A 16668-nucleotide genomic window follows, 5' to 3' on the forward strand; every position below is an offset into this window, starting at 1 on the left:
TGGATTCGGCGTTCGGCTGCCGCTGCCTTGCTGCCGACGTCCCTTTTGCCGAACGGCGAAGAGAAGATCAGCGGGGGCAGCAGCGCTCGGCTGGCGCTGCCTCGCCCTGAGCAAAGATGTCGGCTGCGGCCTTTCCCCCGATCGGGCCGGGAGCCTGGTCTCTCCCCTGGAGGCGCCGCTCCGCGTTTCCATGGTAACGGTGAGAAGCCACTGAGCGGCGGAGGGCAAGCGCTAGGCCTCGGCGGGGGGAGGACCGCGGGATTAGGGTGGAAACGGGCGGCTGCGGGCTCCTGGGGTAGGAGAGAGGCAGAGTGAGTGTGCTGCGGGGTGGGGTAAAGGGTGAGGCTCGGAGGGGCAGGGAAGGGATGCGGGGGGGATAGGGCTGGGCGTCGACGAGGTGAGGCGAAGGAGGGATGGAGAAGAGGAAAAAGGGAGCTCTGCAGCCGCGTGTGGAAAAAAGAGGTTTTAAACAGAGGAGTGGTTGGGTTGGCTGAAGATTGCGGCTCCCCGCGTGCAAAGGGGAAGAAAAGGCTGGGAAGGGCTGCGTCGCAACCTGATCGATTCTCAATATTGGCTCGGGAATGCGCAGCAACCTGATTAATTCTCAATATTGTCTCGGGAATGCGCATCTCAAAACCCTCCCGAGAAGAGGTTTCTTTTGTTTGCACCGGAGCATCCCTGTGCCATCACGGCGGTGATTCCTAAGCCGAATCCATCCGTAAAAGTTTTTAAGTTTTCCGTTAAAAATACAAGCAGCAGCAACCCGGGAGGATTGTGATTTAAAACGGGTTGGAAAATTAAAACAATCTGCTGTTCTTCTAAAAGCAACACCTGCATATCGTTTATGCAACAGAAAAGATTAGAGCCACCAGCCCAGCTGGACTGTTCTTGGCTGGCCTTGGACCAAGTTGGCCAAGGGCACCGGCTTCTGATGCCACCCTCGGGTTGTCTCCTGGATGATGCTTAACATCCTAGGCTTGGATAATGAACTCTCTTTGTTTTATTCAGGTAATTTGATTATTGATTTTGGAGATGCCAGATGGCCTCAAATGGTGAAGATGCCATTGCTTGGTACCAAAAAAAGGTCAGTCTCGAGGCTTATTTTTGTAATTACTTTCGTCCGTTGTACAGATGCATGTGGGTTTCCCCCATTCTGTAGGTTGTAATTAAAACTGTACCTGAAGAGGGGGAAGGGGGAGGGTTTTAAAGAATATTCATGTTTGTTTTGGACATGGTACGGCAGACTACATTTTTTTGGTGCCTGCTACAAAGTTATTGTAGATAGTTTCTGTGCTTCAGGCTGCAATCCTATACATGCTTACCTAGGCATAGATTGATTTCTTAAGATGGGTGTGTGAAAATTATTATGCATAAAGTATAATTATGTATGCATTTTCCTTGATTATCTTCTTTGATATATGATGAATTCCAATTCCCCTTGAGTCAGCATTTCCTTTAACTTATAAAATATTTAAAGGCTTTTGGAGGCTTTCTTCATAAGTTAGTACTATATTGTTTAAGTTTTGGAAATGGCAATACTCCCCTAAATTTCTGGAACCAGGAAAGCATTAGAATTTAACTAAGCCTCGCACTGGATGCAGCAGGGATTCAGTTGCTGAGAATGGCCATGTCATTAGGCAAAGGCAGGGTGGGGCCTCTTCTACCTCCTTCCACTGAGAGATAGTTAGCAGAGACAAAGGCCAGTAGTGGTAGAAGGATTAGGATTATGGTTTTGCCTGATACAAATCTGAGGGAAAAGGTGTCAAATCTGTAAGCAGCAAGCTGGGACAGGGGGAAAGAGGGCCATAGTTTATTTCTGATGGGATCCACAACTGTGGTCATGGGAGAACCAGGACCCTCTTGTAGTGTAATGCTGGAAGCCCCTGTATTGTAGGCTCAGGTTGTATATATAGGTGAAACTCAAAAAATTAGAATATCGTGGAAAAGTTCATTTATTTCAGTAATTTAACTTAAAAGGTGAAACTAATATATGAGATAGACTCATGACATGCAAAGCGAGATATGTCAAGCCTTTATTTGTTATAATTGTGATGATTATGGCGTACAGCTGAAGAAAACCCCAAATTAACAAACGCTTGTATGTGTAAATAAACTATACATCATGAAGACACCACTGTCTCTACTGTGGAAATATGAACCCTGGGTAAGTGCCTGGGCCCCTGGAATCTCACTTGTGGATATTGGGGTGGCATGGAATAAATATTAAAACATGCAGTTTGCCCCCCGCATTCCCTCAATTCTTTTCATGTCCATAGTTTTAAACAGTGGGATCCCGGGTTAATAACTTGATAAATTACTTAATGTCTGTATTGTTAATATTTTGAATTTGGAGATGGAAGTAGAATACAGGAAGCAGTTTAGTTCCCTAGACTCCTCTTTAACTAACACAACTCTTTTTCAGATTGGAGCCTATGATCAGCAGATATGGGAAAAATCTATAGAACAAACTGAGATGAAGGTAAAAATCTCTTTTGTGAAATGACAGAACTCAAAAGTACATTGCATCTTGACAAATAGATACGCATGTGAAATAAGCATGCCCAAGAGGATTGTGTAGCATGTGATATTTCCTAATTACAGTTGCCCTGATCTGATTCAAGGGCTACTTGTGGTTTAGGAAGTTCTGAAGGTGCACACAAGCTTTCTACATGGAAAGCAATGGCTTTCCAGTTCACTGCAACATTGAAGACAGCTGTGCGGATGCAGCCTCATTGCCATAAGTGATGAAGTCTGTGCTTGCTGGGAATTTGATCCCAAAGGGTCAGTGGAGCTCTAGGTTCAGATTATAGTGTTATGAGAAACTAGAAAGAAGCTGTACTATGCTGAAGAACTGCCAAACTAGGTATGTTTCATTCTGACAGAAAGGAATCACAATAAAGGAACTGATCTGGACGAGAATGATATGAAGACTGTTTCATGGGAGTTTGCCCATTTTCTCATGGTTTTATCTTGTCCTGGCTTCTTTTGTTTTGAATAATTGTACTCGGTTAAATAACCTGTGACTGAGAGATTTGCATATCATTGGCAGATTAGCTAAAGATTGAAATTGCCTTTACTTTAGTCTTTTTGAAATACAATGGAATCATAGAATTGTAGAATTAGAAGGAACCCCAAGGGTCATCTAGTCCAGCCACTGGCAAAGCAGAAATCCTGCCCACACCATAATATTAATGCACAACAAAGTACTAGCTGCAACTGTACAATTTCATAGGGTTGCCATACATCTGGAATTTCCTGGACATATCTGGAATAATTTGGTTGTTAGCAGTGTCCGGGTGGAAATTTGGGAAATGTCCAGGAGAATCTGAACGTATGGCAACCCATGTCAGCAGTGTAGTTTTCGCCGATTTTCCATAAAAATGGCCAAAAAAAGTCAACAACTTTTCTGTCCAGATGTTCACTGAAATATGGCAACCCTAAATTTCAGCTATATGACTGTTGGCCTGAAGAGCCTAACAAAAATGTATATGTGGTATATTTCCCTGGGGGAATCATATGAACATAATGAAAACTCTGCTGGATCCGACCAAAGTGCCATCTAGTTCAGCATCCAGTTCTCTGAGGGGCCAACCAGATGCTCATAGAAAGCCTGCAAGCAGGACATGAGTGCATCTATTACATATTTCATATTTTTATTTATATTTCACTGCTGTTGACAGAGAGTTGTCCTTTGCACTCACAAATACAAACTGATTCATTGAAGAACTGTATTATTTACCTCTAGTTATTTTGCAGATTAAGCATAAATAGGCAACCAGAATTTCTTTAAGTGTTTAATTACTAGTTTTTTATCTACAGTAGTGCTGAAATTTTGCAGAAAAGTTCTGGATGGTTTTGGACATTGCATGGAAGGGGACAGCAGGTTGTAAAATATGATAGGCTTGAGGTACTGTAGGAAACAAGGCACAAAAAACCTTATTTCATGCCCCATGACTCCCACCCCAATGTTCTCGGGTCTGTGTACCTTTAAATACACATTCTCTCATATTTTCATATTTTTATATAAAGGGCGAGCTTAAAATTTGCTTTTAAAAAATAAAGAGCTAGATAAATAAATAACCTTATCTCAGAAGTCCTGTGACAGTACACAGCCTCTGTGCTGCATATACATGTGTAAGTGTAAGGAATTCAAATAGCCAGAGGACATGAATGATTATTTATAAGCCAGTCTCTTTGCTAATGAGATTAGAACTAGGAGATACAAGTAGACAGCCTCTTATATTCACCACAAAATCTACTCATTCTTTATGATTAAATTTATAGGGCTTCAAAAACAAACCCAAAAAGAAAGGCCGCATTCAGCCTGATCTTATAGATGTTGATTTAATCAGAGGTAGGTATTGTGTGAATAACTGCATTTGTGCTCATCATCACTATTTTACATGAGTCTGGGAGGTCAGGTAATTATTTCATCTTTTGGATAGGTGTGACATTTAGTACAGTTTTAATTTTATGTATCCACAAATTTCTGTCCCACCTTTCGGACCAGTGGCCAAAAAAGCTGCTTATAATAATTAATAAAATAAAATAAAAATAGTAAGCAAATAATAGCAGGGGAGAAATCATAAAAGCGCAACACAATCAAAAAGTGTGTTGAAATCATGATTTGATGAAAACCGAAAGGAGTGGTGGGACCAGTAGTGTAGAAAGATGCAGGCACAGTAAAAAATTAATTTTGCAGCATCTCTGCACTTCTGAAGTCAATAGGACCAGTGATGAATGCAATGTACAGGCTGGATTAGGTTGGGAGAAAATTGCCCTGTAAGTAAACTGGTCCCAAACTGTTTTCAGATTTATAAGTAATAACCAGTGGTCTGAATTGGTTCCGCAAGCCAATTGGCAGCCAGTATAAATTGCTTTCTAAAGTGTATTACTCCAATCTTGTTCAAGTGACAAATAATGGCCGGGCTGCTCCATTTTGCATCAGCTGCACTTTCCAAACACTTCTCAAGGGCAACCCTATGTAGAGTGCAGTAAACTACCGTAATCTAGAAGTGACAAATGCATGTGTAGCAGTGGGCAGATAGGCTTTCTCCAGGAAATGGCACTCCTAGTGCACCAGCCAAACCTGTGCAAAAACTCTTCTAGCCCCAGCCGGTATTTTGACAATCCAGCAGCAATGCTGTGTTCAGGAGCACACTCATAAAGATCTGTTTCTTCAAGGGGTGTGAAGACCTCAACCAGAACAGACTAAACACCTAATCATATCTTTGTTTTCCTACTTACTGATAATAGCTTTGATGAAGCCTCGCTTTGTTAGCTTGCATCTATTCTGATGTAATGGAAAGGGAAATGTGGGTGAAATCAGCATGTTGATGGCATGCAATCCCAGTGTGAGCTCCCACTTCATGTAGATCAGCCTTCCACAGCCCGGTGGCCTCTAGATATTTTGAATGCCAATTAACCCTCAGCCCCAGCCAGCATGACCAATACATGACCAATGATAAGTATTGTAGTCCAAAACATATGGAGGGTACTACGCTGGAGGAAGTTAATCTAGATGTTGAATAGAGTAAGATGGAACCCTTCAGGGACCCCGTTGGCTAAGCAGGTCAACAACAGCCTGCCAATACTATATCCTGGAACCACCCTTTCAGATAGGATTAGAACTGCAGGAGAGCATTCTAAACTGTGCTAGCAGAAGAGGTTTACACTTTACATCTTGCTGTCTATAGCAGGAGCAGGGAACTTTTAAAATTTTTATTTAAGAGCTGCATTCCCATTTGGCCAACCCTCCAGGGGTTGCATGCCAATGGTCGACATGGCACATGTTCACTCTCCCAATTGCTGGAGGGTGGGTGATCTTCCTAGAGATTACAGTGTGGGAGGGAGGGTTAACTGCAGAAATGCTACCCTTTAGCAACAATTATTCAGTTACATGAGCTTGCAGTCTGAAATGATACTTCCCTGGTGCAGGTTTCACACTTTATCTATTTGTAAGAACTAGTCCTGAGCGGCCGTGAAGTTTTGCAAATATTTTCCTACATCCACAGTTTTACAGGGAGTCTTGGACTGAGTAAGGGAAGAAAAAAGTCAAATGCATTTCCCCTTAATTCCCAGATAAACTAGCTGTGTTTTTCACGTATGCTTTCTAGGTTCCACATTTGCCAAAGCTAAACCTGAAATCCCTTGGACATCTCTGACAAGAAAAGGGCTTGTGCGGGTTCTTTTCTTCCCCTTTTTTAGCCAGTGGTGGATACAAGTAACTTCCTGGCGTATTTTTACATGGCTGCTAGCGCTCTACCTCCTACAAGGTGAGTAAAGCTTGAGATTATGTTAGAGTAGCTTAAAGAGAAAACCAAGATGACCTATTTTAGGATGGTGTAATCAATCTGATCCATCAAATTTAACAGACCTGCTTCAGGCAAATAGTTGGAGGACGACTTTTGCAACAAAACATCAAGAAGTCAGGAATCAGTCCTAAGTCATTCTTCACTTTTGCAGCTTGGTGGTACATTTGCTCCTTAACATTTTGGGAAAGAAGTGATTTTGAGAGAGAATCTGTCCCTTTAGCTCCTCTTCACAGACTTGACCTGGTAGAAATAACAGTCTAGGATTCTTGTCTGCTCACTCTTGAGCTTGCTTTGCAACACTCTCCTCATTTCTATCTCCCCTTCGTATCATTTCCCTTCTATTTACATTTTTTGTTTCCTTTCACTTTCCTCTTTGCCATCACTGACCAGCTTTAAATGGACTTTGATCCAATGAGGAAGAAAGATCAAAGCTGGTCATGGGGTAACCTTATGATCGCAGAACAGAAGCTTTGTTGTGTGGACTGCAACAGCACTTGATAAACACATTGTTACCTGATTTTCATCATTTATCCAGTTCTTTTCAAAGTGAGAGAAAAGTCATGCAAATAATTTTGTTGTAAATTATCCGTCTTAATAATACACCAGCCATGGTGGGAATTATGAATTAGAAGGAATCTTTATTTAGTTGGGAGTCTTTTTCCTAAATATTGTCTTTGTACCAGACTCAACTCCATTCAGGGATTCCACTGATAGTAATGCTTCAGAGTGCTTATCCCAGCTAGATTAAAGGTTTAAGTAAACACTTTTGTGGAGAGCATGTTGTCAGGTATTTGCTTTTCCATTAAACAATTCCAAAGCTGTGTGCTGTTTGTTTGAGACTTAATTGAGAATATAAGCTTGTTATATTATGTGCCATGTGAATGCATATATGTTAGAACTGGCTATGATTAAATTTTAATTGCTACACAATTTGTACAGCCTGTGGTAAGATATATTAATAGATGTTTTGTGGTATAGCTAAGATTATAGGATGTGATTTCACATATAAAGTTCCTATATGGACATTGCAAATGATTCAAGAACAATTAGAATTATATCAGGTAATTACTCCCATTTTGTTAGGAAATGATCTTACAGATTTACAAGATCTGCTATCATACCCTACATTTCAGAAACAACTAGAAGTTAAGAAGTTGGGAGAACAGGCCACATTAGAGGTATAATATAGAAACCACATTATGACCAGCTAACCAGGTGAGGGTAGCCAATGGGTCTCAAACCTTCGGTGAGTTAGGGACTTCCCCTCTATGCAAGTATCTATGCTGCCCATTCCCACTTGAAAAGTAGTCACTGCTTTGCCTTGCAGAAGCATTCATGTTTAGTTGGCTAGAGAGAAGCTAGTAAAGGAAGTTTTCCCCCTTCCTTTTGAAGGATGAAACCATCCCTTTAGCAGCAGCGTGTTATCTGTTGTGTGCTCTGCCAAAATGAGCAAGTTCAGGTGTGAGAGTTTCCTAGAGAGAGCTCTTCCATGTGCTTGGACCAAGCAGGATTGGCCCCCTTTTGCATCAACTGCGGTGGGGAGAGAGATCCTGCTAAGTGCTGGCTTTGGATGTGTGAGAGAGCTCCCTGTAGATAGTCACTAGTCTTCTAAATCTTCAACCCAGTTAGATGGTTGGTATATAAAGTATTATTATTATTAGTAGTAGTAGTCACTTGATTATGGCCCCCAGCATTAACAAAGAGGTGTTTTTATGTTGTGTTACTAAAACAAAGGTTTGCCTGGCAGACAACTTACTTACATTTTTTTTCATCAGTCATAGCAATTGTGTTGTACTACATGATGCCAGTTGTGAGTGCAAGTGAAATTATTGGACCATTGTGCCTTATGATGCTGTTGGGGACTGTACACTGTCAAATAGTATCTACACAGTTATCGAAGCCATCAGGAATTGATGGAAGCGGTGTTGGCCGGAGAAGGAGGTGAGAGAGCAAAGTCAGTAGATTGGAAAGGGTCTCAGTTTTTAAGGTGCTTGCTGGAATTAGAACATATGGTTAGACACTACAGTGGTACCTTAGTTCACGAATGGCTTAGCTGACAAACAAATTGGCTCTCGAACGCTGCAGACCCAGAAGTAAGTGTTCCAGTTTGTGAACATTTTTTGGAAGCTGAACATCCGACGCGGCTTCCGCTTGAGTCCAGGAAGCTCCTGTAGCCAATTGGAAGCCGGGTCTTGGTTTTTGAATGGTTTTGGAAGTTGAACGGACTTCTGGAATGGATTAAGTTTGAGAACCAAGGTACCACTGTACTTAAATGTCACCTTTTTGTGTCCTTAAGTGTATGTGTTATATAAATTCTCCCTTCCATGTTGGCTGAGACTCCCAGCAGAGGTCATAGGGTCGGCCTCTACACTTGTTGTGATTTGATTCCAACTCTAGGGTGGATGTATCTATGTCATTTCTTGAATGAAGCAGTGCATTTGTATTTTCAGTTCTTACTGCTATTACAGGCATTGTTGGGGATTTAGAATTCTCTTTGAACCCACCCTGCTTCCAAGTTCAGTAGGACTGGGAATTGTTGGAAGGAAATGAGATAGGATCATATAGGTGAGGAGTGATGTGTACTGCGATAGGGCATATACAGACCAAACAATGTTCATCATTCCAGTCACAGTGGCATTACCAATACTTCTTGGAACTGGGAATTCCTAAGAGCACATCATGCTCCTTTGCAAGTATTTCTTTTTAAGAACACTGGAAGGAAATCTGGTATTTTTATGGTTCCACAGAAATGCCAGATTCAGCAGTACATGGCTAGACCCTTGGTATTGTCTCAGCCATTTCAATCTACTGCTGGGAGAAGGCAGAGAGAGAGAGAGAGAGAGAGGAAAAGAAGATTTCATATATAATCAGTTCATTATGATCACAATGGATTATCTCCACTCATTCTCCCATGTGTTTATCTGACTCTACCCATGCCCACACAGCCACACACACTAAGTTCACACTGGTAATGTTTGTCTTCCACCTCTGTAATATGTGTCAAGGATTCTGCAAGGAGTGAGAGTTTGGCCATCTTACAAAACTCTGATCTGTTGCTAAAACATTTTTTCTAATGTAGGAAAATGCGAAAATTTGCAGGAGGCGATGGCAGCGTTCCATACTCTTCCTTAGACAAACTCAGCAGATCTGAGGAGCCGTCAGAGTTTTCATCCAGAATCAGCAGCTTCTTTGACTCAGTATTGCGGAGAAGGAGCAGGGAGGGGTACGGTTGGTAGTGTTGGCTTGTTCCGGAGGTAGCAATTATATATATTTTTATCTAATATTTTTCTATCTGCTGACCTTGCCTCTGTTACATCATATTCTAATTTTATGGAATGTTGTCTTTTGTAGGCGATTTAGTTGTTTTTATTTAAATGATGTAAGTTGGCCTTGCATAGGCATGACAAGCATGACGCTCAAGAGATCACAAATGGTTCTCCCCTACCCAGTGCTATTTTTCTAGAAAAACACCTCCCTTGTTCTCTTCTAATGGCAATGGCGCACGCCTAAGAGGTGCTGGAACTGTGCTCTGGTGAGTTCCGGCTGGAAAAAAAGCCCCATCCCTGCCTTCATACTTTGCAACCACCCTGTCAGATAGATTAGGCTGTGGCAGTCCCAAGGCCCTTCATGGCTCAGCAAGGATTGAAACCTTCATCTCCCCAGTGATTCTCTAATACTCTAGCTACCTGTACCACACTGTGATTTGCTTCTGAAATGGAGAGAGTTGCATTGTTTTTCTACGTTCTCTTTGGGATAAAAGATGAGGTGTTATTGAGAGGAATTAATACTCTCCCAACTGGTTTTCAGTCAGACAGAGAAATTGTTTTGTTCATCTTTTTTAAGAGTCCTCTTTTCAGTAGATTTTAAAATAGCAATGGGAAATTTCTCTTGTACATAATTATGTCTGGCCTGTTGCCCATGCCTTCTCCAGGGGTTTGAAACTTTGGAACACTTTCTTTTAGTTCCAAGAAAAAGAAAGAAAGAAAGAAAGAAAGAAAGAAAGAAAGAAAGAAGCCAGTGAATGTGTTTGTTTATTCTTTTGATAGAAAAAGAAATGGATAATTCTGTAATCCCTCTGCCATTTCTTGATTTTATTATTATTTTTATTATTTCATGTATGGATCACTTCCTATGAAGCATCTCAACTTCACTTTAAAAATGTGTAGAAAGAAGACATGCTATCTATAGCATTTCCTTCCTTAGGATTAGACGGGGAAGACGGGTAGCGGATAAAGGGACTGAAACAGAACATAGCAGTGGTGTGAAACGCCGGATTTCCAGATCTGAGCATAGCTTGCAGCGGTCCAAGGAAGCGGTCTTACCTAGTGCAGAAAAACCCCTGGTAAGACATGATTTGAGTTTGATGCTTTAGTTTTCCAGATGCAAATGTCAAATGGGTTTTGTAGGAACAATGATATATATCACAATCCCCCGCATATTTCAGAAAGCATGGAATACAGCTTTGTAAAATGTACTTCGTTGCTGCAAGCATGGATCATTAAAATGATTAGCCATTTATTTAATCATGGAAATAATATACTTGGCAAAGCAGTTTCATCCTGCCTATATATTGCTCAGAAAGTCAAAAACCATGCAAAGTCTTTTTTTCTTCTGTGGAGTTTAAATCTGTAAATTCCCTCAAGGGAAGAGATTAGATTGAGGCTGCCATCAAACGCCCTTCGGCCCCTGCTTTTGGATTGAGACTTCCCCCTGTTGCAAAATCATCTAGGAGGCTACTTTGGATGAAGAATTGTTTTTGTTACCACATATTCTTATTACTAGGGACACTGGTGGCACTGTGGGTTAAACCACAGAGCCTAGGGCTTGCCAATCAGAAGGTCGGTGGTTCGAATCCCTGCGACAGGGTGAGCTCCCGTTGCTAGGTCCCTGCTCCTGCCAACCTAACAGTTCGAAAGCATGTCAAAGTGCAAGTAGATAAATAGGTACTGCTCTGGTGGGAAGGTAAACGGCGTTTCTGTGCGCTACTCTGGTTCACCAGAAACAGCTTAGTCATGCTGGCCACATGACCCGAAAGCTGTACGCCGGCTCCCTCAGCCAGTAAAGCGAGATGAGCGTCACAACCCCAGAGTCGTCCATGACTGGACCTAATGGTCAGGGGTCCCTTTACCTTATTCTTGTTACTTAAAAAGGTAAAGGTACCCCTGCCCGTACGGGCCAGTCGTGTCCGACTCTAAGAGCTGTTCGACAGTGGAATTTGCTGCCCAGGAGTGTGGTGGAGTCTCCTTCTTTGGAGGTCTTTAAGCAGAGGCTTGACAACCATATGTCAGGAGTGCTCTGATGGTGTTTCCTGCTTGGCAGGGGGTTGGACTCGATGGCCCTTGTGGTCTCTTCCAACTCTATGATTCTATGATTCTAGGGTTGTGCGCCCATCTCACTTAAGAGGCCGTGGGCCAGCGCTGTCCGCAGACACTTCCGGGTCACGTGGCCAGCGTGACGAAGCTGCATCTGGCGAGCTAATTTCTGTTCTCATCCTGAAGCAAAGTTCTTAACCCGAGGTACTATTTCTGGGTTAGCGGAATCTGTGACCTGAAGCGTATGTGACCCGAGGTACCACTGTAGTGTTTAGTTGGTACTATTAACAAGCAGTTTTCTACTTACTGGTAACTATTACACAGATTATGCTACATGAACATGACGAGTTCGATCTGCATGATGTTGACTAGCTTTCATTCTAACTTGTACTCTTTTCAGGTTAATGCCAGGCGCTCTGGGGTTTCTGATGAGCTGTCAAGTGAGGAGGATACAGATGCTGTGAGTCAGAACATTTTGTTGCGCAGAAGTGTAGAAGGTGCCCCTAGTGAAAATCAGAGCAGGAAACCTTCTGTTACTAATTCTGTTTCTCCAAACCAATCAGTATCACAGGTAAGTTACAGTTTCTGTAACAGTGATTGCTGTCTTAGAGAAGTAATTACTCCACTTCCACAGACCCGGGTTGGGTGTCATCTTTGATCAGAAGCAGCTAGAAAATAAGCTGTTAAATTTTATTTGATCCTAAAGCCCTGGATTAAATGCTGCCACGTTGTTAAATATATTTCAACTCCTCAGTACTTGGGAATGCCTGGAAAGGAAATGAATAATGCTTATTTCAAATTGACATAAAATGTAAGCCACTTTTTCTAGTATATTTAATGTATTAGTACGGTTTGCGTTCTAGATTGACATAACAAAATATAAAATAGAATCACAGAACTGACACTGACATCTAGGATGACGACTTTCTGTTTTGGTACCCAAGGCCTTTTCTGGCTCACTATCCCTGTAGACTCAGTAGTTTTGCTTGTTCTAGAGTAAACCCAGAACGAAACATGAGTTTAATGGTACTTAAAGAAAATAAAGCGTAAGGATTTTAGACATGAAGATAAAAATAAATCTATTAAAAAGTACTTCATAGATAACAGTATTTTCAGATGTTAAGGATAGAAGTAAGTAGTTCAAGATTAGAGGCTTCACATTTCTAGCTATCTAAAGTTAATTTTAAAGCAAAACTCGTTTGCTGTTGATGAAAGGAAATAACTGTTCAGAAAAGTTATATAAGAAGGTCCCTCTTCTTATATAACATCAAGGTGCCTGCAGTGGCAGCAGAAAAACAGGAGGTGATGGTCTCCTAAGTGGCAGCTAGAGTTTGCAGTTGTCATAGGCTTAAGAGAAATCATTTGGCTATTTAGATGACTTCATACACCTCCATTTTTAAAATTAAAAATCCCAGCTATTGGAGCCTTATGCACAAGCAAGTAATGCAAAAGTACCATTTGATATATCAATGCTGTTAGCTACTCTTGCCTTTTCATTGTACACTTCAGAAGTATGGATGACAAGATGTATGTATCTATGGTGGCTCCCCATGGGTTTTAGAACCCTGATTTTCCAGCATTCTAGAACTCGCATAAAGACCCCACTTCACTTTCTGCAAGTTGGAAGGCAAGAAGAAATGGCAAAGTAAGGTGGTGAAGGAGCAAGATTAGGACTAAGCCGCCACCTCTGGTTATGTTTATGTAGGGGTGTGTGCAAGCACACACACATTTTGGACAAGAGAAATGGGAAGATAAGAAATAGTATGTTCATTCCCACATGTAAAAGTTCTGCACTTACTGTCTTTTGTGATCTGAGGCAGATCAAGGAGGTTGCGAAATCTATGCAAGACTCTGACAGCATACAGGAATCGGAACTGGATGTAACAGTTACTCATGAGGTACCAGTTTACCCAAAAGTTTAGATTATTAACAGTATGTCACATAAGTTGAAGAGCCTGGATGCAGATAATGACCCTTTTTGAATTTGGGGTTATCTTTAGCCCTATGCGAGGAAGTAGTTGCTGATGTTTTTTTATTAAATGACATGACCCTTTCAGTGCAACTTTAATTGGGTAGGTGATGATGGAAAATGAAATGAATGACACCTGTTTCCAGTTGAAACATACTACTTTATCTCAATGTCTGCTCCTTGCATTGTCTGAAAAGGCACATTGAGCAGTTCATAGTCAGCAGAATGGGAATAAATATGTGCTCCTTACTTGAGTATTGCATTTTTTTGCTAAATATCTCTAGGCAAAGCTATAGCTGACTCAAATATTCATCATGCTTTGCTATACCCAATGTGAGACTCAGAATGCATTCTTGTTGTAACGGTAAAATGTTCTTCTGTGATGTACCACTTCTATTTAAAAGCAAACAAAGAACTGGCCAGTTTATTTTTAGGAATACAAGATTCTAAGGTGTATAGCCCACTTAGTTTTGGGGGTGAAAAGGGAAATCATGACATTTTATATAGCATCAGAGTGGAGAAATGAGAGAATTTTGTTGAACTTTGAATGGCTTTTTTCATTGACTCTTCAACAGTGGGGATCTCTTGTTTTCACTGCTTAAAAATTTGTTTCTACTGAGAAACTGCATTTTGTTAAAGCTCTCCACTGACAATAAAATTCACCCCAAAATATCACACAGTGCTCTGTGACTGGTGTTCTTTGGACACTGATCTCTTGTGTTAAAGCAGATATGTTGCTCTTTCCTTTCTAAAACCAAATTTATTTCTGTATGAAATAAAATTTAAATCTCTACCAATCTGGAGAAAATTTTCTTACCTGCCTTCCAGCACTGGCAAGTCATAAAAATGTTGACTTCACTGGTGCACTGGAGCTCCAATGAATCTATTAAAGCAGAAAACTAGCACATAAACTGGTTTATCTAACACTATTTTTTCTGTTGCAAAATTAAATTCTGAGTAGGTGTAGTCTCCCTATTCATCTTAGCTCGTCTCTAGGGTCCTGCATTACATATTGCAATGCTTCTGGATGAGTATAGGACACATTTGTCTATTACATTTGTACTTTGTGGTAGTGCCCATGTCTGTCTCCCCCTGGCTTTCATTTTATCCTCACCAAAACCTTGTCAGCAGCCAGTTTGGGAAAACATGTGATTTTTCCAGGATACTTGAAGAAGAGGAGGAGAGTGTTTTCAGTCACAAGTACACCACTTGAGAAGCTAGTGATTGTAGCAGTTGCCTGGTGTGCATTTCTGCAATCTGTGATTGAAATGCATGCCCTTTCTTACCACTGAGAATACTTATGCTTGCTATCAGCACCCTATTCAGTGTAAGTACATGAGTTCAGCATGATTCTCTGGTCCCTGGAGGGCACGGTTATATGATTCCCTTTGCAGGGGGACTTTGTAGAAAATGCTAAGCTAGCAGACCCAGTGAAAACATATGGCAGACAATTCTAAACAGAGGAGGAATCTGTACATTTTTCTTGCTAGGAATAGGATTGGGCTTGTTTGCAGTGTTGCAGCTTAAATCAGTAAAGCATTGTATAGGCTAGTGTACAGGGGCAATTTGGGCCTCATTGAAGTGGCCATTTAGTGACTGGTCTCAGCTGAATCAGTTGGCATGATGTTTCCTTGTAGGAGTCCAGATCCTATCATAGTAGTGGATCTCGGAGTGGCAGTGCATCCCACAGAGACTCATCCAGCACCCGCCATGACTCTGAGACAGAAGATATGCTGTGGGATGATTTGCTTCACGGGCCTGAGTACCGCTCCTCCTACACCAGTGACAGCGAGGGAGCCAAAGGAAAAGAAGCAAAGGGAAGCAAACGTGATCTGAAGGAGGATGTTTTCCAGCAGGTCTGTAACATGTGAAGTGTTTTCCCCATTGCTGTAAATTAAGTGAATGAAAAGCTAGAGTCAAACTGCCAAAATCTCCCCCTCAAGCAACAGGGCATGAAACTCCTTTGTCAGGAGTTTCTGTGCACAAAAGTCACTTCTCTTTGCCACTTATCTGGGAGTGTAGTTGGGTTTGTGGTTCCGTTCTGGAGTATTCCCACTCAGCAGAAAACAGAGTGTTAGCTTAGGCACATTCTGCTAGATGGCCTCAACGATACAAGGGAGATTTCCATAAATGGCGTGGGAGACTTGAATCTTGGTGCATGGCAGTCATCTTTCAAGTGACAAAGTCTCAGCAATGGCTGTGGGGCATTGGAGAGTTATATTCCCTAAGCCTCCTACTAAAGAAATTCTTCAAAGTGAAAGGAGTTTTGTTTGTCAAATTGGGGAAAATTTCTGATATGTACCTGTGACATTAGTACAGTTTGCATATGAAATAAATGCACTCTCTGGGAAAGCATAAGTATATTGTGTCCTTCAAGTGCTCAGAAAATGTGGTACTATTGGTGGAAGCCATGCTGATTCAAAGCAGCAAGTGATAAAACAATTGTGTCTTGATTGCGCAAAAAAGATTTTGAGGAGACTCAGCTTATAGGGCCTCATAGATCTGGTGAAAGCTTCTTGTTCTCAGAATTACTTAGCCCTTCAACCTGCATAATGTTAAAGCCATCTGTACGTTATTATAGGCAATGATGGCATCCAAAGTGTGCAGGAAGGATAGTGCCTGGGGCCTTGAAGGGTGTTCATGCATATTCAAATAAGGTCCATCTCTTGAGCAGTGAAGTTTGACGTCTTAGTGGCAAAGTGTTTGCTAATGTGTCACTAAAGCTACTGTTTTGAAGCTATTTTTCCCCATGTTAGAGACAGATTTTCCAGAATGTGGCTCCAAGATGCGTTTTCTTCCTCAGAACCACTTGTTCTGGCTACAGAACATAAACCCAGCCTCTACCAAAGTGAGTGCCCTCATCTGGGAGCGGAATGAGTGCAAGAAGGTGGACATGTCTGTGCTGGAGATCAGTGGGATCATCATGAGCAAGGTAAGGGTTATGTCATTGTGTATTTTGGGAGGAAAAACGTGACATTTATTTTCTGTGCATTTTGGGTCAGGTTTAAGATGCTATCATTGCTTTATACAAACAATTAAAATTGCTCCAAGTTGTCCCCCACCTTAGCAACTT

At 41.5% G+C, this 16668-nt stretch overlaps 1 protein-coding gene across 13 annotated transcripts in view; it reads left to right on the plus strand.

The window, feature by feature from the left end:
• PHTF1 (putative homeodomain transcription factor 1) overlaps positions 1–16668 on the plus strand; it is a 27188-nt gene continuing 10520 nt past the window's right edge. For 2 of the 13 annotated variants that reach the window (XR_014527477.1, XR_014527478.1), the window contains exons 1-12: positions 30–199; positions 1009–1084; positions 2423–2479; positions 4285–4354; positions 6117–6275; positions 8090–8255; positions 9394–9537; positions 10518–10656; positions 12027–12197; positions 13447–13524; positions 15233–15451; positions 16399–16527. Coding sequence is in view for 11 of the 13 variants with exons in the window: in XM_083508855.1 (XP_083364981.1) it covers positions 1040–1084; positions 2423–2479; positions 4285–4354; positions 6117–6275; positions 8090–8255; positions 9394–9537; positions 10518–10656; positions 12027–12197; positions 13447–13524; positions 15233–15451; positions 16399–16527 (1377 nt within the window). In the remaining 2 variants the exon portion in view is untranslated. Of the gene's footprint in view, positions 312–1008; positions 1085–2422; positions 2480–4284; positions 4355–6116; positions 6276–8089; positions 8256–9393; positions 9538–10517; positions 10657–12026; positions 12198–13446; positions 13525–15232; positions 15452–16398; positions 16528–16668 lie in introns of all 13 variants that reach the window. The other 11 variants (XM_083508857.1, XM_083508854.1, XM_083508855.1 and 8 more) reach the window with 10 other exon arrangements.

The sequence above is a fragment of the Podarcis liolepis genome, assembly GCF_965112155.1.
Source record: "Podarcis liolepis genome assembly, chromosome: 6".
In the NCBI taxonomy this organism is placed as follows: Eukaryota; Metazoa; Chordata; class Lepidosauria; order Squamata; family Lacertidae; genus Podarcis; species Podarcis liolepis.